General features: G+C 37.8%; 1 protein-coding gene across 7 annotated transcripts in view; it reads right to left on the bottom strand.

The window, feature by feature from the left end:
• Positions 1–712: 712 nt before the first annotated feature.
• The window catches only part of LOC149218221 (transcription initiation factor TFIID subunit 12b-like), a 156,530-nt gene continuing 132,445 nt past the window's right edge, over positions 713–24,797 (bottom strand). For 2 of the 7 annotated variants that reach the window (XR_016249142.1, XR_016249139.1), the window contains exons 6-10: positions 2,403–2,481; positions 2,099–2,163; positions 1,709–1,744; positions 1,210–1,496; positions 713–991 (exon numbers count right to left, since the gene is read on the bottom strand). Coding sequence is in view for 1 of the 7 variants with exons in the window: in XM_089383851.1 (XP_089239977.1) it covers positions 1,350–1,496; positions 1,709–1,744; positions 2,099–2,163; positions 2,403–2,481 (327 nt within the window). In the remaining 6 variants the exon portion in view is untranslated. Of the gene's footprint in view, positions 1,497–1,708; positions 1,836–2,098; positions 2,164–2,402; positions 2,482–24,797 lie in introns of all 7 variants that reach the window. The other 5 variants (XR_016249141.1, XR_016249140.1, XM_089383851.1 and 2 more) reach the window with 5 other exon arrangements.

Genomic DNA, 24,797 nt, shown 5'->3' with positions numbered 1-24,797 from the left:
ATTGGGGTCACAGATTTCTATGATAATCTGAGCCCTGAGAACATCTTAGCTTACGAAAACAAATTTGAACTGCTTCCTTCTAATGAAGACTTTTCTTTCGAAGTACAGATACCACGTATAGACATGCATCCTACAAAATATATACCCAGGTAATTTCATTTATTTTGTGAGTCTGCTCCATCCAAACCTTCTGTTTCAAACACCACTTTTATGAACATGCTGCAAGCAGCAAAACGTGTTGACCCATATGAGAAGAATTCCTTTAAGCAGAAAATGATCACACAAGACGTTTAAAATGTCCTGAATTGGGAATTCCCAGAAGCAGCTTGATGATACTGTTAAAATGTTCAAAAGTGTTAGTATACATTCTTTTCAAGAAGCATGAGAATCCTGAGAATCATGAATTCTAGATATACGGATGTATAACGTACATAACAGCAGATATGCACACAATATTTGCAGAAACTAAAACAAAAATTAATGTTTTACATATAAGAAAGTACACAAGAATATTGACACTCTGTATTGCCCATATGGGCCATTCTCTAACCATGCTTGAATTGTTTGGAAGCTATGTTTTCACAGCAACTACAAGACTTAAACAGAATTATAAGAACCATATTTAAACTGCATCCGACCACATTAAATCAAATTAAAGTGTTCCACATATGAAACAAAGAACAACTCTAAGCACTTGCATTTTGACAAGAAATAATAATAATCTATATCTTCAAAGGATTTACCATTATTGAAAACTTTCATGCTGTTCCATGCTAAAAAAATTAAAAGATAATGCTCTCATCTGTCGCATGTATTTTGCAGATTCAATCCCCATTTAAAATGTTCTAAGAGCATTGCTTATCATGTTGTACAAAAGAAAATTCGCAACATTCCAAAGTTGGTTATATTGAAGTCACAGCTCATAAAGTGATGAACCTCCACAAATTAAACCATCAAGAAGCTCTGAGCATTTGCGCAATAAATAGTCCAGCTACAAGGGAACAAGACCATGCATTCAAATAACTTTCAAGAATTTCTGAGCATTTGTGCAATAAATATTCTAGCTACAAGGGAACAGTGGTGAAACCCATGCTTTCAAAGGAATAAAAATGTCATAGGTCCGCTTTTATTGCCAGGCCTTATACTGTGCCTCTTTATTCATTATAGAGTTCAGATCAAGAGGCAATTTACAAAAAGAATAGGACTTACCCAATGGCTCCTTGATAGAACTGGCAGTTTCCTGTTTCAAAAACTTCATTACAATCTTAATATTAGAAAGCATGTTTACGTTATGTGATTGAACCAATCCACCATAGACCCTTATACCTTAGCCTGAAAACTAAGTGTAATCATGAATTTTCTTGTGCACCAGATACTTCACGTGATCCCTTTGTGGTTGGAACTTTAGAATTAGCATTCCCGGTAACTTGTCCTGTAGACTCCTTGGTATTTCCTGTTTCCGTTCCTGTCTGTGATGTTGCAACTGACTTCCGAATCTGAAAGAAAAAAATATAATGCTAAGCATCACTATATGGACTTCAAAAATTACTAGTAATCCAACTCATCTCTTAAAAAAGTCCTCTTCAGTACAAACTTGCAAAGATAACAAACTATCAATGATGAGAGAAAAATAGAAGTCATGTTAGAAACCAAATGTGCTGATAGAGAAAGGGGTAAGTGGTACAAAGAAATTGTCACAAAGTTATACCATGGAGAGCCGTTGCTTGTGATTCTCATTCACAGACTGCACGCAATCCCCCACAACCAATCAGTAAAAGGCACGTGATCAGATAATTTTATTCCCAGGCAAAGAACGAGAAGGTTCCTGCATAACACTAATGCCTTGAATAAGTAGACAATGTTTCCTATGACACTATCCTTTCCTTCAAGTCAACTAACCAGGAAGGTCATTTAGGTAAAGAGCATGGGTAGAATTTCATTTTATTGTATGATAGAAAAATTCTTGATACAATCTGGAACGTAAAATCAGTGTCGCTTGATAGTTATAATTTCAAAGTGCTCAACTATAGCTTGATATAACAAATATCTTCAGCATTATGCTGTCCCCATGTGCACAAAATCTGAGAGAGATTCTTACCGGCCTCTTGTAGATTCTGTATTCATCACCAGCAAAGCCGGGAATTGTCATATTCCAATTTCTTTCTGCAGAAAAGGTTCATGTTCAAGTTAGAACTTACAAGGAAAAAAGTTTCAAGAGATCAAACTATATAAAGTCAACGTGATGAAGAGCCTAATGTGACAACATTAACAAAAGGGTCAGGGAAAACTATTGCACATACATTGTCAGTTCAAGAAAAAAACAAAAAAGACGAGAGAAATTCTTATAAACCAACCTCATAAAGAGTATCATAGCATACCAATGGAGATAGAATTCTCTTTACCTAAATGTAGTAATATATCCTTGGGTTCAAGTGTTTCCGATTTTCGATGTTTTGCCAAACAACAAGCAAAGTTGGTCACCTGCTTGAGCAATAACAATGGACAAAATTAGCTAAACATAAGCAAAATATTTTGCATACACATGGATAGAGCGATAACATTGTTGGCAACTGTAGTAAAATGCAAAACCACTAAATAGATTGTTGGCAACTGTGGTAAACTGTAAAATGCAAAACCAGTAAATAGCTGAGTGCAGAAAAGAGAGATGCAAAAACTACAGTTATCCTCTAAGCACTATAGTTATCCTGGAGACAACCTCCTCTGAGTTTACGTAATAGAGTTCATATCCTTCCATTTATCCTAGAGACAGCAGAATTTTTCTCCTTGTTAACCATTCATGTTAGCCTAGCCTTCAGGTTACATGCAAAAACATGTTCTCTCAAATATGTCTACTGTCTGCAATAGATAGAACCAGCTCTAGTGCAAGAAGCTCTAGAGCTCCAAAAGTCGTCCATGTCTGAAAATAACAATGTTCTGGGCTTGGAGCAGTGTTGCAAATATTGGTGATATATCACTGAAATCGTGATATATCACAACTGTCTCAGCCCAATCACTAGTAAAAATAATGATTTTTTCAAACTTTGAATATATCACAATATAAAAAATAAATTAACATCTCTCCAAAAACTACAAGTCAGTGTACAAATTTGCCAGGTCCAAGACATGTTGCCAATAAAATCCATTTTTTTTCTTTTTTAACTCGTTTGAAAAGCAGCAGTGGATTGAGAGCAAAGGAAAAATTCACCGTCTTTCATGGAGCTAAGAAGTGGTAATCGAGTGTTGTTATCACCATTAACAGATTTATCGTGAAGTGTTGATTGAATTACTTGATAGCATGGGGACTCAGTGGAAATTGCACAAAATGGACTGAATTTTTATAGAAAAATGATGTCCAAACTGGCCCCTGGAAGTCAAAAACCTGAGTATCATCTTTTATTTATAACTCCTGTGGGGAGGATAAAATCATAATTCGTTTTGATTATAACATGCAGAATCAAATCAATTCAAGAAGATAATTAAAAAATGTTAACTAACAGAAATTTCTGTACAGGAGTCATGGACTCCATCTTGGGAGAAATTTTCACTCAAGCGAAGACTCCAATTTGAGCAAGGGTCCAATTTATTATATTCTTTTCTGTAATTTAGAGACTCAAGTGTCATGGCCAGTGTTACTTGGGAGCGGAAGCGAAAACGGGTGCAGGAGCAACATTTTCATTTTCAGAAGCTCCCGGTTTGGGAGCGAATCCGGGAGCGTATTTTATATAATATATATATTTTTTATATTTTTATATTTTGATACATATATGTCAACAAAAACATGTGGAATGATGAATTAGATATAAAAAACATAAAAAAACATAGATTGATCCATTAAAACAACAATCATCTAGAAGTTATAATCTTCAATGTTCATCAACCACGTCCACAAGTTAGTAACATAGTAACATACAGCATATTGAGTCTCATGATTCATCAATCTTTTAATTTCAAGCTTTCAAAATTCAATATATAACATTTATCATCATTGATCACCAAAGCTGTACTTGTAAGCTAAGTGTAACCATTACAACAAATAATATCTAACATGAAATGAAATGTTATAAAATGAAATGTAACAACTTTCAACTTTCATGAAGCATCATAATTCATTACTAATGAGTTATAATTGCCAACTTCAAACTTAAATTGTCATATATTGTCTAAAAAAATATCATAATAAATATGAAAGAGTCAGTTATAAAAACTACTAAAAACTAGAAAAGACAAGTAATCTATTATCTATTGCTTATGCTTGGGCCTCTTGCCACCACGAGAAATGTCTAATTTTTTAGTCTTGTTGGAAAATCAGGATCTTTGTCATTAATATCACCCTCTAAGCATTAATATCCAGAGGTATCTTTGTCATTACCTTTGTATCTGTATAGGGATCTTTGTCATTAGTATCACCCTCTAAGCATTAACATAAGATAGAAAAAGCATAGCATGTCAAGTCAAGATTTTGCTTGAGTGATGCATACATTTTTAGGAGGGTCACGATAGAGGAGTTCGACAACCAATGTCACTAACATCAAGGTACATAGAGGGATTGGTGCTCTTGATTAAAGACGAGTTCCATACCCTAATACATGACAAAATTCAATAAAAACATTGCAATCCTAAAATCCTTTTAGTCTTGTTGGCAAATCAGAATCTTTGTCATTAATATCACCCTCTAAGCATTAACATAAGATAGAAAAAGCATAGCATGTCAACTCAAGATTTTGTTTGAGTGATGCATACATTTTTAGGAGGGTCATGATAGAGGAGTTCGACAACCAATGTCACTAACATCAAGGTACATAGAGGGATTGGTGTTCTTGATTAAATACGAGTTCCATACCCTAATACATGACAAAATTCAATGGAAACATTGCAATCCTGAAATCCTAAAAAACTAATAAGTCTGCTGGATTTTGAATGAAATCTCAAATTCTACTTTCTCCATATGAAATCCAATGAGGTTGGAACCACCCTCAAACATCCTGAGTCATTTCATGGTAATGTTAAAAATTTAAGTAAAATGATAAAAATGAAGATTAAGGAGAATGTCACTTTTACTTCAGAATAACATTACCATGAATCGCATATCAATACTAGGGCCATTGACTTGATCATTTCATGGTAATGTTAAAAATTTAAGTAAAAGGATGAAAATGAAGATTAAGGAGAATGTCACTTTTACTTCAGAATAACATTACCATGAATCGCATATCAATACTAGGGCCATGGACTTGATCATTAAGCTATCCCACTCAAAACTTATTTGTTTCTTTGAAAAAAAATTGCATTTGGAACATTACTGCAAAAAAGGCTAAACGCTCTCGAAAAGGCAGGGAGCGTTCTTTTTTTTAGGGAGCGCGCTCCCAAAATCGCTCCCGCTCAGAGCGCGGATTAGGAGCGGGATCGAGGGGGGGGATAGGGCTCCCCCGCAACACTGGTCATGGCTCAAGACAGAATTCAGTATCAGAGTGTGCTATATCACCTGACAATGATCTTATACATCTTATATATCAATTTTTATATGGCAATGCATTTATTTGATATTGTTTTTGCTGTAGATGTTTTAAAAATTAAAAAATTGCATATTTTTTAATTTTCTGAAGTTTGCTAACATTTTCTGCTTCCAAACCCTCCACAATATATTGGCCAACACAATTTGCAACATTGACTTAGTGCATCCCTACTAACCAATAATCTAGAGGATATGTGTTCATCCATGTAGATATTTCCATATATGACTTTTGGTGCAAATTTCAGAAAATTTCACCTCTTACTAGAGGTTTCTCAGATCTTATTCCTAAGAGCTTTCAGTGTGTTACACCTCATATTGTATGAGGTTCCACATTGTGATTTTCATCACAATGGTGGAATTTGTTGTTGGTACCTTGATAGCGCTTCTTCTCTCCTTGGTTTTTGATCATTTGATGGGACATTTTTGTGGAGGATCTTCACTTCTTGGTGGATGGTCTCATGGTTGGCAGTCATATCATGCTTTTGATGCTACTTGCATGCTTTTCTTGACGGATCACCCTATTAACACATGAGTGCTTGCTTCTTCATGTCTTACTTCTTCATGAAGCATCTTAATGACTAGGTGTGTTGATGTTAAGATGTTGGTTTGTAACTAGGAGGGTGTGTTATACATGATTCTCATGTTTTGGATGTGCTATGGGGGGGGCATACTAGAGGGTTGGAAGGGTTAGCACTTTCTTATGTCCCCTTCTCCTATGATGTTGCTATGGTGGAATGATGCATGTTTCCTTGATGAGAATTCCCTAGGTGATATAGCTTAATATTGTAATATCTGTTAAACATTAGCTAGATGGAATGTGTTATATGTAGTACCCTCATTGATGTGACATTTCCTAAGTTTTGAGTTAGATTGGGGAGAGTACTATATCTCTTTTGGTGATCTAACCTTTTCCCAATGTTGAATGATGCATTGTGATGTAATAATCCCTTGGTGCACCATAGGTTGGGCTTTATGTTTTGCCATTATCATGGTGGGGTTTTGGTAGGGAAGACGTCTTTTATTTACATAGTACAACACTTTGATGGAGTGCATGATTCGGTTTGGATCATTATATTGTTTCTCATCCATCTTGATGCTTTCAGAGTGGACAAAGTAGAGAAATCAACTGACAGGACCATTTTTACCGGTAGGACCGAGCTTGGCAAATTGGGGTCTGAAACCTTTCGGGAGCATTTTGAGGCATCAAACAACATTCTTGGTGGTAAAACTTTGTTGCTTTAGTGCGGCACCTTTTATTCATATTCTACACACAAAGACCATTCCAACGGCGCAAGAATCAACTCTCCATCAGAGTCCGTATGCAAAAGTTATGCCACTCGAAAGTTGACCTTCCTTTTTTGGCCACCGGAATTTGAGAAGATGCCACCTCAGCCCCCATTAATCATGGAAAAAGGGCTAGCCACGTGATTATGATGAAGAAGGCTAAAGAAGCGTCCATATTGTAATCTACTTAAGAGTTGAGGGAGTCAAACCTAACCACTAGTAGGCTATCGAGTTGTGTTATAACCAGGCCACTAAGAGGAAAAGGGGTTCCATTCCTATTTAGTGCATTTGTTCCATAGACGAGCAGAGTAGCCGAGAGGGATAGAGAGAGCACACATAGAGGATTTGAACACCTAACCACTTGTACTTGCAACCATTTTCTATTCAGAGAAAGAGGGCAAAACAACCTCACCTTCCAGATAGGTTGAAAGGGTTTCCCAAGGTATATATCTTGTGTCAAATCGTGGTTTGTAAGTTTTTATTTCATTGTTCTCTATTTTTCTACATAATTATAATTTGCATGCATAAGCAATAAACAATAATTATAGACCCAAAATTCTAAAGATAAATAGACCCTCATAGTTTACATTTAGGATTTTTAAGTATAATTTTATCAGATATGTTGGATAAGCTATCCAGTGGAATATCCACAACATTTTACGGATCAGTGCACCCCTCATTGCTAAATGTTCATGATGATTTAAGGACCATTCGAGGTAGACTATGGTTATTATCCTTTGTGTACACATGAGAGGTTGAGTTAACCATTCAATGGTTAAATTAATCATCTAGATGAAGGTTTTTGCTTCAATGCCCTAAGTAATTTTGCATCCTTTTACGAGGAGTTATTTAATGCTGTATTGTGGAGCACTCCTCTCTTTGGCATAGACTTCAAGGCTTGCATGCATTATTCTATTGTTAGAGGATGACACACCTTTCTAGGTCACAACTCTCTTTGTTGGTTGAGCATCATTACAGGGTGGTTATGAAAGTGTATTTTATTGTTTATTGATAACTACTTTTGCACACTTCTCTAGGGCACCCTTTCCCTTGTGCACACGGTTTCCAGAATTAGTTGATGAATTTATAAAATAACACATCCCTTTTTGGCATATGTTTTGATGGAGTGTAACCACACTTAGCACATTCTCCAAGGGCACACTCAATTTGGAGGGAAATTTATGGTTAGATGAGGTGGCTCTATGACACATTCTTCTAAGGCACACCTCTCTTTTGTGCTCCTTCATTATTGAATGGTCAAATATCATTATTTCAGCTATGATTGGCATTATTTTTGGTTTTCTTGGAGGGCCACACATCTAGCTTGTGCATGTCCTTAGTCTCCATTCTATATTTGGAGATTTGTCTTGGAGGGAACATACATAGAATGTTTCCTTTTTCTATTTTAGAAGCATTAGCTTAGAGGAGCATACTTTTTATCGTTATCTTGAAGGGTGCACCTCTAGACAAAATATTTTAATATTTGATGAAGTTAAGTGTGTTGGAGGTCACATGTAATAAACAATCCCTGTTTATATTCAACGATGGATAATTATGCAGATAAAACATATTGAATGATGAATATGAGTAAGAATGATGATGGTACAACACCCCTCATGATAGTTTACTTAAAGCATTGATTGGTCACGAAATGTAAGAGTACATGCCCCTTGACTTTTCATTATTTAACTAACTTATAATTATTTTTTATCATTATTATGGTTATAACATTGCCATCCTCTTAAGGAGTGCTTTGTCCTCAAAGCATAGTAAATTGGATTTTCTCTAGTTGAGCAAATTTCTGCAATGGGATAAAGTTTATCTACTTTTACGGATTTGAATTCATTCATACTTTGAGTGTTGTTGAGGTTCCTATTACCCACCAAAAGTGGGTAACCCATAGGAGAAAAAATTTCTTGCCATTGATCAACTAGCCATCCTATGATGATTCACAGATAGCTTTACTTCAAAGCTCTCTTCATATGCTTTGATCAGTGCTCTCTCCCATCCAGCATGATTCAAGGAAAGTGGGTCATCTATCAAAAAGTACACTAATAATTTCTGTAATCATGTGAATTCATTTAATGTTTTGGGGAATACTAATATGGATCACAACCAAGTTGGATGAATGACCACTCTTGTTGATTGTACCTTAATTCCCATGCTGCACCTGGGAGATTATCCTTTGCCCCTAGCTCAGTATGACCTCCCTTGAGTTCCTTTAGGAGGGGCAATAATTGATATAACGTGCCCAAGGTATCCATACTTGCCACCTTCCATATTTCCCTTATCATCGATCTCCATTCTTTGGGTTGATTGTCATTGGTCATTGGGACTGGCACCATATATTATTATATCCTCATCTTTAAGTCAAGGCCAAGAAGTTTTCTCTAAGAAGTTGATGCAGCTGAAAGAAAGATAAAAGCATATGAAGCCGCAAATAATGAAAATGAAAAATGCAGAAGATGGTTGGGACATAATTAGATGTAGGAAAAAGCTTAGCATGAGCTTTACCCCCCCTCATTAGCCATCACCCAGTTCCTAAGAATTTTGTGCTCTCTTGAAAACAAAGGAACTTATGAATGTCTCAAGTTTCAACTCTAAAGGTGACAAACTACTACATCTTTAATGGGTATTGGAAAAGCATAAAGCAGGTTGGGTCTCCTCAGCTATGTAAGAAAGAGATAAATCATTAAAGTAAAAGGCACACTAAAGGGGTGTAAAAAACAGGCCAAGGGGTAACTCATGCCTCCACGACAACTCTCTCTTCTCATCATTGTACTTAGAGAAGTTGGACCTCCTTCAGCTGCCACCATGGGTATAGCCATCTTCCTTGAGTCTTTTCCATTCCATGCATTCATGGAGTGATGGGTCTACTTGTAAGATGCCCTTACCCCTGGGGGCTAAAAGCATCTACTAGGGTGAATTGTGTAATCATCCCTAACATCAATGTGGTAACTTGCTTAAAAATCCTGAGCTAGAGAGACAATGGAAGGAAAGGTTTATGTGAACTAATTTTTGTGCCCATAATATTGAATATGGTCCATTGTGATACTTTAATGGTTTATGTTCCTAATGATATTGATCCCACTTGATAATGAGGAGACTCCTTGAGGAATGGCTTGACACCTCTTTAGCACCACTTAGAGGATGCATAGCCTCATTTTGAGAGAACATATGACTCCGTAGCCTCAGTTTTGCCCTCCTGAGATGAATGTTGGGATTCAAGAACCTTGACATTGTTGTATGTCCCTTGCTACACCTCTAGATGTTGAAACTTTAAGGCAGGAATCCAAGGTGTTGGCTTGATTGATGATGTGCCTAGATGGACCCAAGATGCCCCCAAGTTGGCCTTGACCCTATTTGATGGACGTTGCCTTTTCCACAGCCCAAATTATGATGAAGACCACTGAGATGGTTTGGGAGGACCAACACACCATGCCTTCATGCTAATGTTTGCTCCTAGGGTTTCCACGACACCCATGCATGCCTTAGGAGAGTGATGTGAACCTTCTTGATGATGACGTCATGGTGGAGGAGATGTTACTTGGAGATATACCCATGCACTTTGATGATGTACCTTGGAGTGAGGAGCATTCTTGGACTTAATTTGTCACTTGCTTGATGGAGATGTCCATTTTTAGAAAGTGATGTCATGTTGGAGAGCCTTTCCTCCCACACATGTGGAAGATTTATGATGTCTATCTTATATTTTATCATTTTGTAAAGCTATCTAAGGTCAACTTGTGACCTTTGGGCCTAATTGAATTCTCAAAGAAAACAATTTGGGCTTTTGTTGTAAACTTGTGAAAAGTGACTTGGTTGCCCTTAGATAAATAGAGGGAATTCACTTTCACTTTATCATCATCACATCACTCACTCCTCTCTTAAAGGAGTGCACACTGGTTCTCTTGTCTTCTCTCTTGGACGCAATGGATATTTTGAGTAGCACATTGCCTTGGGAGGGAGATTTTTGTATTAAAAGAGTATTTTGGGATTGATGAAGTGATTCTTGATGGAATAGTGTATGATTATTGTCATTATCTTCCATTTTGCACGATATTTTGCATGGGTTTCTACTATTCCATATTAAAAAGTGCAGTGTCTTTCTTGAAATCTTGATCCTTCACGGTTATGCAAATTTGCATCCTCTGACCTTAAATCTCCCATATATAGAAATTAGGAGAAGCATTTTGGTGTTCCACCCTCTTCATCCAAGGCCCTCTATCATCGACCTTGTCGTAATTGACTCAATTGCCCAATTGAATAAAATCATTAATCTAGTATTGGTGATCATTTTAATGTTTCCCCTCTTCCCTTTATTTTCTTGATAGCAAGGGTTAGGGTTTGGTTTTACTTTACATTTTATGGTAATTTTGCATTTATGTGTTATTGTCCTATTAATAGAAATTGCATATAGCAAAAGCAAAGAAAAAAAAAAAACTAGCATTAATTGCATTTCTCACCCCAAAAGTAGCACGAATGTCTAGATATTTATTGTTGTTTTACGTATATAAATAATAAAACCATTAAAACCCTAATCCTTTACTCAACTCTTGATGGCCTTCAATCCTTTGTTGAATCTATAACTTAGAGGCTATTTCTTTGTTGTGATATGTTATTGCATGTTGTAAATCTGCAAACCATAAAAACCCTAGTTCATAATAGCCTTCTCCTAGTCTAATGGGGTTGGTGGAAAGTGTGCTTGAATACTTGTAATTCCTATCTTCGCCTTCAACGTTTGGGCCAATGCCTTCCCCATAACCATTCGACTCTTATCACCTATGAACCCTCCTTTATTGAAAATTTGTTTAGGTGATTTAATCTACAAGTCCCTTAGAGAGCCATTTGGATTAGAACCCTAGTCATCTAACCTCTAAGCCTTGCCTGGGAAGCCTCCCTTGCAGGGACAATATCCACCACTAAATAGCATGAGAGAGGCCACTAAGGTGACAATGGTGGTTAATCTCATTGTCGTCATAAGACCTAGGATGCCTATTGAGGCTTTGCACTAGACCTACTAGATTTTGCAATAGCAATTCCTATGTATTCTTTGCATTTTTTTGTCAGCAAAAGCTTCAACACGATATAATTTATAGTGTTGACCTTGCCAATTAAACTCCACAAATTGTTCTTCAAGGTTTGTGATATAACTTCCCAACTATATCAGCCACTCTACCCCTAGCACTATATTCATCTCTTCGAGCGTTAGAGCGTAGAGTTCTATTTGTAGTTCCAATTCTTGTATCTAAATTGAAATTTTATGACATTTTCCCACTTCCTTGACGTTTGATTCATTAGCAACTGTCACACTGAGGTCCTTGGTGCAGTACACAAAAAGATTTAGTTGTTTTGCAACAATAATGTCTATAAAATTATGAGTACTGCCAAAATCTATGATTATTTTGACATTTCTATCTTTAAAGTTTTATGATTCCAAGCTTTAGGGTCTTAAGCTATGGTTTCTCTATCATGGTTGTCAACAACATTCCAATTTGCTTTCTTTTTTCCTTGGAGATTGGATTCTCTCCATTCTGAGATGCGATGGAATGTATTTTGCAATTGGTGGTTGTATTTGGTTTTTTGGGGTAATTATCCTTTTCTGAAGTTTGTTTTCTTCTTTCCTATTTTGTTGTCTAAATAAGATTGAAGCTAGTGATGATCTTTGTGGTGTAAATCTGCATTGTATGTTATAGTGATTCCATCATTTGGCTTTTGTACTACGACTTTCTTCTCGTCCACTATTTTATAGTAGCGTAATAACATGTCTTCACATCTATGTCCAAGTGTCCAATTTTTTCCACACTTACAACAATTGTTTTTCTTCCTTTTCCCTCTCTAATTCACTGCTAGAACTATCTGAGTTCTTTTCTTCTTTGCAAGTATATAGTTTTTTATTGTTGAATATGTGCCTTGGAAACCATTGTCACCACAATATCTACACTTTGTTTAACCCTTTCTTATCTGAGTCTTGATGCTAGTTTTCATCTTCTTTGGTGAATCATGGCCTATTGACTTTGTTTTTTGTTCAATTAGTTCTGCCCCATATCTAGCATCCTTACTACTTTTAGGGTTCCATAGTTTTATATCACTACATATGTAATCCTTCAACCCACAAATATAGCAATTCATTTATAAATCCATTTAGTCTTGTTGCCAGAACTTCCCATCCATGCATATAATCATTTGTGCTTCCTTCTTGTTTAAGATGTACAAATATAGGTCATCGTCTTTTTCATCGAGGAACCTTTTCAATAATGCAACCGTGTAACTTTGCCACTAATAAGAACAAGTAGCACATTTTCTGGTCCACCATAGAAAGCAATCATAAACTTCCCCTTCTAAGTTATTGGAGGCTATCATTATTTTTCTCTTTCACCCAACAACGATTTTGATTCAAAAATACCCTCCATTTCGTTGACCTAGATGATTGCTCCTCTATGGTCCCTACCATCATATTTCAATAATTCCTTTTTAATCTTTTGATAATCTCTATCTGAAATTATTGTGTGATACTTAGTGCCTAAAAAAATTACTTCTGGTGCTTATTGATGTCCTTGATCACTTGTATTTTGTGATTCTTGACTTGGCGTCAGTTTTCAATAGGTTAAGGGTTTTGCAAATAATGTGTCTACCCTTTTAGTTAGCTGGTCAATTCTTTCCCTTAGGTAAAGTGTTCATGTCTTTTTGTGCCTTCTCAACATTACCAAGATGATGTCTCATTACCAAGATGATGTCTTAAGCTATTGACCTCATCTCTATATTTATTAACTTTTGCAAGTAATTTTTCATTCTTTGTCTTACTCGATTCCATTTTTTTCACTTTATAAAGGTATATAAGGTTTAATTTATAAAAATTCACTTCAAATGTAAGTTCTCTCTCTCTCTCTCTCTCTCTCTCTCTCTCTCTCTCTATATATATATATATATATTACGAGGTGGAGGTGAAGACACCTTGGAATATGAAACACAAAATCACCTCGTTGTATATAGCTCAATGTTGCAGGATCCTTCCCCCTCCAAGGATCTAAAGCCTGAACCACGTCTCTTACAAATCCTTGGTTGATCCTCTAGCGGAATCGCAGATCTGAAAATTGGATCTATGGTTCCATCGATTTGGGGTGATTCCTGGAAATTCGGAACCACACAGGCCTAATCCGCAAACCCTAAAAAGGATCTACCTCAGATTAGTGGAGGATCGGACATGGATCCCGAGTGGGTCCGGAGGGCGATGAACGATTCTACAGGAGGCCCATTTTTTTTTCTTTTTGTCTTAATTCAATTTGGTTTGGGGGTAGGTTTATGGTGAGTTAGGGAAAAGATAGATGGGGTTAAAAGGAATTTCCCTTTCTCTTTTCCTCATTCTTGCATCTTTGGAGAGCTTGGAGAAGAGAGGCTTGAGGAGATCTTGGAGGAGTGGAGGCAGAGGAGTGAAGGAAGAGGACTAGGAGTGAAAGAGGAGGAGCTTGGAGGAGTAAAGAAGGGCTACCATATACAAGAGCTAAAGAGGTAAGTGCAAACCCCAAACTCCCTCATTTTTTTTGTCATTGTTGTTTGTATTTTTTCTCCTCCCTCTCCTACTCTTTCCCATTCTTTCTTCTTGCTCATTTCATTACAAGTTGTCTATCTATATTCATATTCCAAAATAGTGTTCATTTGGCTTATATGTATCATTCCACTTTTGGTTTTCATGATGGTGTTGGGGAGTAGGAATAGAAGCGAAGAAGGAGAGGATAGTGGTCCCCATATGAGCGATCCAATGTATGCTGAGGAGGAAGGGTTTGAAGAGGAAGGGGATCAAGAGGACACTGCAATGCAAGAGGGGAAAGCTGCAATGACACCCTTATGGAATTATGTGACCAAACTTGAGGGGGGAAAGGTGGTGGAAGCTACACGTTTGTGTACCCAAAAGCATATAGTGGTTCATATACATGTGTGAGGAGGCACCTTTGTGGGGTGTTGGATAGTGATGAGAAAAAGTGTCCCATAGGGATACAAGTTTTGCCCTAAGGTTCCATGGAAAAAAGAAGAAAATACAACCAAATAGAGGAGGCTACACAAAACAAAAAAAGAAACAAAAGGCTCATTCTGAATCAAGTGCAACCTCTAGATTTGTTAGCTCATCTCCTCATGGTACTTCTGCAACCTCTAAAAATAGAAGAACACTAGCAGATTTCTTGAATGTTGTTGGGAGGGGTGATGAGGATGGAAAGGTGGTCTGGTTTCTTTGTGCTTGCGGTGTTCCATTCAATGTGCTTTGCTCTCCCTATTTGCATGATATGGTTAAAAGGAAGCAATTCATTAAATTTGTCACAGGGTATACAAAGGTAAACGACTTTTATGGAACTTACTCCAAGTTGTGGTTGCTTAAACTATCAAAAACACGATTTGCAAGTTATTACCTCCCCTTTAAGTAGTCAGTGAAGATGAGACAAGCTTTAACTAATATGGTGACCTCTGAATCATGGGATGACATTAACACTGATAGATATGGTGCTAATGTAGTCAAGGACACTATTCTTGGCAGTTATTTTTGTTCACAGATTAAATATGTTTTGCAATTCACCAAACCAATTTATTATGCGATCAAGTTTGCAGATTCAAATTGGCCAATAATTGGGGAGATGTATGAACTATGGATAACATGTTGGGGTAGATTAAAGACATTGTTGAGCCTAGAGATATCACCTTGTACAATTACATTCATGCGAAGGTTGAAAAACGATGGGAAATGCTAAACATTCCATTGCATGCCTTAGCATATGTTCTGACACCTAAATACTATCATCCATCATGGCTTTCAACACCAACACCAAGGGGGGGCAGGAGAAAACAACACCTAGATCCAAACATTCTACCTAGTTATATGAAAGCATTGGATAAATTAGTCCCCGATGAGGAGTCTACCATGCTACGGAAATAATTGAGCAACTACACGCTTGGCATTGGTCCATTTGGGAGCAATCATGCAATTAAACATAGAGAGAATTTCTCTTCTCTTAAGTGGTAGAACATGCATGGAGGTGCTACTCTGCTTCTACAAACTTTGGCATCGTGGGTGCTATCACAGGTGTTAAACAGGTGTTAAACACTTCTTTTGTAGAGAGGTGTTGCAACTCTTATTCTTTCATCCACAATGTTAAAAGTAACAAGTTAAATAACTTAAATTTAGACCAGGCAGAGAGTTGCGCTTATATTCACTACAACTTGCAATTGTTGTCCCATTACTGTGATGATGCAAAGAATAATAAAGACCTTAAGCTCTAGGATAAAAATCCAAAGGAGGCCAATTTGGAGGATGGAGTGTTGCAATTAGAGCAATTGGAGGATGCTCTTTTCCAAGGTGATGATCAAGTTGAGATGCCACCACCATTTGGTCCCATGGTTCCCAGGTTCCACTCTTCAACACCAACAACAATGTTATGAAACCAGCTCACAAAAAGATAGAAAAGATAGATGAATGCCTTAGAATTCAGCCTCTTTGAGGGGGCAACCTCCTTTACATTACACAAATGAACAATTTTTGGATGATACAAATGAAAAGACCTCCTTTCTATATATAGGAGTCTAAGGGGTCATAATATAATCAGAGCCGACATAACAATAATAATGTAAGGGCACAATAATAACAATAGTGGGCTTCTATGGGGCACAATAGTAACAATATGGGCACTACATGGGTACATCAATATAATAAGGGGGTTGTATTAATAACAATAAGGGGTTACATTAGTAGTGTAGGGGCCTAACAAACAAGGCCCTCATCTTCATCAATTCCACTGCCAAAACTTCCATAGCCACCATCTTCTTCACTGCCACCACATGGAGGCTCATGTACTGTTCGTGGTGGAAGGAGTGATAATTTTAGGTAACAATGGTATGTTCTATGCTTTAGCACAATTTACTTCATGTTCCTTGTAAGCCTAGTGACAATTTCCTATTATATCTAGTAGCAATCACATTAACTTAAACACATTGACAGTAAATGCAGATAGAACATAAAAATATGTGCAAAAGACAAGCCAAAACAAGAGGACACAAGATATGTCGAATGCTAGGGACAAACCGCAGATAGAACATAAAAATATGTGCAAAAGACAAGGCAAGACAAGAGGACACAAGATATGTCGAATGCTAGGGACAAACCCCAATGTGGGGAAACCCTTAGATCAAATATTCTTATTATTCTTCAATAGTTCAACAGTGAGAGAGAGTACAAATATCAGAATTACATGCCCAAAATAGTCCTACCAAATCAGTAGTCAATGCAACCCTAACTGGAAAGTCAACGGTGGTCAAAGCTACCCAAAAATGTCCTCCAAGCAGCACGGACAACAACAGAACAATGTGATCTACCAAGGGAGTCAAAGTCAACCCAAAAACAACTTGGTAACCCAATCAAAGTCTATTGTAATTTTTGTGGTCAAATCAGAAAGTGAACAAGTCAACTCAATCAAACTATTATCCCCAAACACCTTGAAAACCGTGCCAATCAATGTGGCCTTCAAAAAACGAAATTCTGCCCTCCAAAGTGAAGTCAACATATGGTCAAATAATCCAAGTCAACGCCACCCTTATCTCTAAAATTTTTGGCCTCCAAAACCAGTCCATAAATTCGTCCTCTTCCACACGTGCAAAGTAGAGAAGCCTCCAAGTTGTACGAATCAATCAAGAGAGACAAAGAAGATGATGTGATGAGTTGAGATGATGTCCAAATGAGAGAGAGGTCACTCCTATTTATACACTTCGATGAGGGTGAGGAGACACATCCATTGGGCTTCATGAGCCTACATTTCGCTGAGGCTGACCTAGACAATTTGTGCATGAGAAAGAATAAATTCAAAATTCCAATCTATTTGTCAGAATGAGATGATCTTTATATCAAAATTGTACCTCTCAAAAAGAGGAATCCAATCCAATAATAATCTCCATCATATGAGTTGTCTTAAGGTGGAAGTTGGCCCTAGTTGCGATTTTTAACACTCCCTCTCAACTAGGGAGAATTCCACCTGCCAATCCAACTGTCATCCTGTACCATCCCTGTCATCACTGCTTTGCTCTGCTCTGTTGAACCATGAAGTAATAACGAAGAAGAAGAGATGGAGAATGAGTCATAAGATCATACCACTCTCCATTGACAAAAGTCAGTTTTTGATCCCAGATCAAGTTGTTGAACAACATGCATCATAATCATAGGGAGTATGACACTACACGACACGTCCGTCGGTAGTGTTATGGTCCCTAACAATCTTTTCCCAACTCATTGCCCAGATGAGAGGTACTTCCCATAAGTCCCGAACTCTATGGGTAGGATGTGTGCTGGGGCATCAACAGGAGAAGGTGAACCACTCATCCTGCTTATATGCCATAGGATAAGGTGAACCACTCATCCTATGCATATGTCAATCATAGGGGAAGGTGAACCATTCACCCTAAATGCATGTGTCCAAGTAGGGAAAAGTGAACCACTCACCCTACACATATGTCAACGATAATGGGGTATCACAAGGGAAGGTGAACCACTCAAGCTGTATCTAGCGCACCACTAGGGGAAGGTGAACCACTCACCCTATGGTCGCTCATAGCTCCAAGAAGTACCCGAAGCCCCCAGGAGCCCCCAAAGCTCTGTGTCCAACTCATACAGGACCCTCATAGGAGGGTCGTTCCATGACTCCAAGTCTCTCTCGGGAGGTTAAGAATTTGACCTTCCCCAAAGGCTTAGTGAGAATGTCTGCGACCTGCTCATCTATTCTAATGTGTTGGAACCTTATTGCTACCCATTGTACCATATCCTATATAAAGTGGTACCTAATATCAATGTGCTTGAAGCGGTCGTGGAACACAAGATTCTCTAACAGGCGAAATCCCAATTTGGTTGTCGCAAAAGATCACGGTGGTATCTAGCACGTGCTCAAATAGCTCACTAAAGAGCTTCCTCAACCAAATTACTTCACAATAGGCCATACTTGCAGCAATGTATTCAACCTCGATGGTGCTTAGTGCAACTGAATTCTGCTTCCTGCTCATCCAAGATATTGAAGCAAAGCCCAAAGAGAAGCAACACCCAGGCATTCTCTTATGATCCGCCACACTACCAGCCCAGTCACCATTTGTATATCCATGTAGCCTCAAATTCCCAGCAGTGTATCTCAGAACATAGTGGATTGTGCCTCGGAGATATCTCAAGATATTCTTAGCAGCAATCCAATGAATGTGATGAGGCTCGACCATATATTGACTCAACGTATTCACAACGAAGTATATGTCGAGACAAGAGTTGACCAAGAACATTAGGGCCCCCACAAGTTGACGATACCCTGTAGGGTTCACCAATCCGAGCCCAACAACACTTCCACATAGCTTCTTAAAGTTGAGTTCCATCAGAGTAGTCACAAACTTGCAATCCACCATCCCACATCTCTCAAGTAGCTTCACAATGTATTTTCCTTGGGAAAGGAAAATCTCACCTGGCTTTCGCCAGACCTCCAACCCTAAGAAATAATGCATCAGTTCTAGGTCCTTCATATCGAACTCGGAAGCCTACTCCCTCTTGCATTGATGAATGAGAGGGTCATCACCTATCAGAAAGAGATCAACCACATAAAGGACCAGAATGAGAGGTTTGTCCTTTTCAACCTTGAAGTATAGGTTCGTGTCAGCATTGCTCCTTTTAAATCCCAGCGTCATATGATAGCTATCGATACTCTCATACCAAGCCCTAGGGGCTTGCTTCAACCCATAGAAGGATTTCTTCAACCTTATACACGTGACTCATGATATTGAACCTCGAAACCCTCGGGTTGTTCCACGTACACTTCCTCTTTAAGTGAACCATGCAAGAAGGCAATTTTGACATCCATCTGGTGTAGGCTCCATCCTTGTGAGGCAGCAGGGATGATCAAACGAATGGTGGTATATCGGGTAACTGATGCAAATATATCATCATAGTCTACTCCCTTTTGAGAGAAGCCTCAAGCTACAAATCTGGCCTTAAACTTTTTAGCACTCCCATCAACTCCATGTTTGATCTTGTAGAGCCATTTCAAAGTGACCACTGACTTGTCCTTGGGTCTAGGAACCACATCCCATACATCATTCTTCATGATCGACTCATACGCCTCATTCATCGCATCCTTCCAAACTTGTTACTTCACAGCTTCTTCGAATGTGCAAGGCTCAGATTGTACAATGGTACTCATGGCAGTTAAGTACCCTTGGTACCTATTCGGCTTCTTTCTTTCACGAAATGTCCCCCTCGGTGCAATATGTTTCTTGGCATCTTCAAGAGTATCTTTGAGCCACAGAGGTCTTTTTCTTGAAGTAGAGGGCTCACTAAGAGGTGGATCAATGGGATCCATCAGACCTTCCACATTGAGCATCGGTTCGTCAAACAAAGGTTCATCCTACTTTTCTACATTAGCATCATCATTGTCCTTCCTAGGGATAGGAAGACCTTAGATCTTTCTAAGAGCAAAACCTTCAACGAAAGTGACATCATGACTTAATTCCACTTCCCTTTGACCAGACACATAGATTCTATATGCCTTCGAAGTTTCACTGTAGCCCACAAACGTTCCTTTCTTCCCAGATGCATCTAGTTTGTTTCTTTTCTCTTTCGGCACATGAAAATATACGAGACAACCAAAACTTCTAAAATGAGAAACATTAGGTTTCTTACCGGTGTCTTGAAGTCCAAAGCTTGATGTGGGCATCTATTTTGGACATACACAGCGGTGTTGGCAACTTCTCCTCATAAAAACTTCGGGAGACCTTGATCATGAAGCATAACACGGGTGGCTTCTATGATAATGGATTCTTCCTTTTGGCAACACTATTTTGTTAAGGAGTGTATGCAGTAGTGGTCTCCCTCTTAATGCCAGCTTCTCTACAATAGTCTTTGAATTCATTTGACTCATATTTGGTCCCATTATCCGTCCTCAATATTTTGATCTTCTTCCCTGTTTGATTCTTGACCAAGGCTTTGAAGGAGCAGAACCATTTGAATACTTCATCCTTCTTTAAAAAATAGATCCATGTTTTGCTAGAGAAATCATCCACAAAAATAACATAATACAAATATCCACCCAAAGATGTCACGGGCAACATACCTAATAGATCAGAATGATCCAATTGGAGAATATCGATGGTTTGAGTTTCACTTGAGGGGAATGGTCCCTTTGTATGTTTTCCGCTTCACATCCTTGACAAACACCTTCATGATTTAAGTTGAATTCGGGCATACCTGTGACCATCTTCCTTACATCAGGTAAGGCTTTGAAATGAAGGTGAGTAAATCTTTGGTGCCATAATTCGGATTGAAGAAGTATCACAAGTCATTGCTCCCAACAAAGTTCCTCCAACCTGATAAAGACCAACCCTGAATCCAAGAGTGAATGCATCTCCTGGGTTCCTATTCCAAACACGAACCTTCCCATCAATGAATGTCACCTTAAAACCTTTATCTTCCATCGCAGAAATAGAAACCAAGTTCTTTTTCAGATCAGGTACATATAACACTTCTTGCAAATGAAGAGTTTGACCTTGATTTAAGTGAAGAGTAACAGTCCTAATTCCTTTCACGGGATAAGTGGCATTATCCTCAACTGTAATCTCCATATTTGTCTTCTTTTCAACCAAGTTTGAGAGAGCTTCTTTGTACCCAGTGAAGTTCCTTGAGGCACCACTATCAATCAACCAAGGGTCCAATGTATCCGGAGAAGAGGCGGTGGAGAGGGCAGAAATAAGATAAAAAAAAATTTCCATTAACTTCATACCTAGAGTTTCTCGACTTCTTGGGAGGACGACCATTTCCATTTCGAGCAGTGGAAGCATTCCTCTTTCCTTTGTTGTTGAACCTCTTGTTCCTTTGATTTCCATTTCCCTTGAAGTTGTTGTTATTGTTGTCATCATCTCTTGGAGTATCCTTCTTGTGAGGACACTCTCTAGCGAAGTGGCCAAACCTGTTACAATTGAAGCATCTTCCTTTTCTTCCTTCTTTGAATGCCAGCTTGAACCCTTGACCTTGATTCCTTGGACCAACATTGTTCCTTCTCTTAGAATGAGTGGAGAAGGCGGTAGGATTGTTTCCATTTGAGGGCTTGTCTCTTTCCATCATCCTAATTTCTTTTTGAGTGCATCTGGCCAATAATTCATCAAATCCCAGAATCTTGTCATTGTTGAGAATGGTATTGTTGAACACATCCCATTCTCTTGTAAGGCCACCAAGAGCAATAAGAGTAAGCTCCCTGTCTCTAATGAATTCTCCAATAGATAGGAGATCATTCTTGATCTCGGTAATCCTCATGAAGTAGGATTGGATGGATTCTCCTCTATCCATCTTGATGTCTTTCAACTTGTTCTTGAGAAAGAGAACTTGATTCACATGATTTACTTTGAACATCCCAACCAACTTTTCATACATCTCCTTAGATGTTTCCAAATCAGAAATATAGGCAACCAAAGGCTTATGAATAGAATCAACAATAATTTTATTAGCTTTAACCTCACCTTTCTTGTACTTTGTTTGTGCAACAACAGACGCATTTGAAGGAGGTTCTTCTATTCTTCCTTTGACATAGTCCATAGCATCATTTTCTTCCAATGTCAAATCTGGAGTCATCTTCCATGCATGATAGTCGGATTTGTCCTCAAGCCTGTTTTCGGATTTGAAGAAAGATGTAGTCATCATTGGGACTAGTTCTGAGTCCTTGCCCAACAACTTCACTTAGTGATTGCTTTGCTTCACCCTTGCTTGGGCTTTGTCTTCACCAGAGCTCTGATACCATGTTAATTTTAGGTAACAATCGTATGTTCTATGCTTTAGCACAATTTACTTCAATGTTCCTTATCAGCCCAATGACAATTTCCTATTATATCCAGTAGCAATCACATTAACTTAAACACATCAAGTAAATGCAGATAGAACATAAAAGTATGTGCAGAAGACAAGCCAAGGACACAAGATATGGCGGATGCCAGGGACAAACCCGAATGTGAGGAAACCTTTTGATCAAATCTTCTTATTATTCTTCAATAGTTCAGCAAAGAGAGAGAGTACAAATATCAAAATTACATGCCCAAAACAGTCTTGCCAAATCAGCGGTCAACAATAGTCAATGCAGCCCTAACTAGAAAGTCAATGGTGGTCAAAGCTGCCCCAAAATGTCCTCCAAGCAACTCGAACAACAACAAAAGAATGCGACCTGCCAAGGGAGTCAAAGTCAACCAAAAAACATCTTGATCAACCCAATCAAAGTCTGCTGTAATTTCTGCAGTCAAATCAAAAAGTCAACATTGAAGTCAACTTAGTCAAACTGTCCCCAAACACCTTGAAAATCGTGCAATCAATGTGGCCTTCAGAAGTTCTTCCCTCCAAAGTGAAGTCAACGCATGGTCAAGCAGTCCAAGTCAACGCTGCCCTAATCTCTTAAATTTTTCGCCTCCAAAACCAGTCCAGAAATTTGTCCTCTTTCACACATGCAAAGTAGAGAAGCCTTCAAGTTGTATGAATCAATCAAGAGAGGACAAAGAAGATGATGTGATGAGTTGAGATGATGTCCAAATGAAAGAGAGGTCACTCCTATCCTACTTTACCAAAAACAGAATGGGAGCATTAGTTTTTGGAAAAAAAACGCAAAGAAAACAGAACGGTACGAAGAACGTTGTTTTATACAGTCGTTTTCGTTTTTCAATACACAAAACCGGTTTCTCGAGAAACGAATGGTGGTTTTCTGAGAAACATTGTTCTGGGTCGTTTGTAAGGTTGGTGTCATTCCGGTTGGACGTTGAACCGAATCGAAAACAAAAGCGTAAAGTTGGTTTTTGTGGATAGTTTTCATGGTCTAGAGTAAGTAGCCTAAAATTTCCTTAAGGATTTTGTTTCTTAAAATTATATTATTTCTACGTGTTGCCTATTGTTGTTTATTTAATCTTTTAATTATCTTTTTTCAATCTTTGTGTTGATTTAATTTAAAAGTAGATTTGGGGTAGAGTTTCATATATAGTTTTATGGTATTTAACATTTAAAAATTGTTTCTTTATTCAAAATTATAAATTTAAATATATAGGGTTACCCTATATATTTGAATAAATGAGTAGTTAAATAATTTAGTGAAGATTTTATTATCTATTTCAATAATATTTTTAATTACTATTATAATAGATTAATGATAAAGTTTTGAAAGTTTAATGGTAACTTTCTTTAGGTTTTGTTTTCAAATATTAGTTGTAGCATTTATGGTTCAACCCTTCCACTTTTTCTATGGAAAATGCGAGTGGAGGGAGCAACACTCCTTCCTATAGCAAGATAGTTGTAGGTAGTAATAGCTCTAAACAATTCTCTACTTTTGGCTCTATTACCAATGGAGATCAATTCAATCTACACCATCCTATTACCCAACTAGGGAAACTACAACCTAGTAGCTGCTTGCCAAATACTATAATAGAGCCCAAATTTGAGGTCCGCTCAAATCACAATGGATGCCATATCTATCTTGATTTATGTACAAATATGCATGTTTTCATATCTTCTACAACTAATTTGGTATTTTGGATGATTTTTTTTAATATAAATGCAAATATATATATATATATAGAAGACGCTCCCGAGATGTTTCGCTTCCTAGATTTTTGGAAATGTTTCGCTTCCTAGATTTTTGGAAAATGATCCCTCCGACGCTTCACTTCCAAAATACATCTCCGCTTCGTGCAACATTGATATAGCTAAATGGATGTTAATAGAAAATTCAAGTTTAGGAGTTACTCAACCTAGCATATCATGGTATTAGAGCCAATCCATTGAACTCTAGCACACATAAACATATTCCTATTTGGTGTCAAATCTAAGCTTTGTGGTAACGTCTTCTCTCTAAGTCTGGTGTTACTCTACCATTTTGGCACACAGTGTACAATCTGAGTCTTGTCCAAAATTAGAGTTGCTTCTTCACACAGAGCTAAACATCACCGTTCTCTCACACACAGGTTTCTCCACCACCACGTATTT

The sequence above is a fragment of the Pinus tabuliformis genome, chromosome Q (assembly GCF_031772625.1).
Source record: "Pinus tabuliformis cultivar Carrire ecotype Pingquan chromosome Q, CPIR1, whole genome shotgun sequence".
NCBI lineage: Eukaryota > Viridiplantae > Streptophyta > Pinopsida > Pinales > Pinaceae > Pinus > Pinus tabuliformis.
Note: the sequence above shows the minus strand (reverse complement) of the source record. Positions and strands in the feature narration are given on the sequence as shown.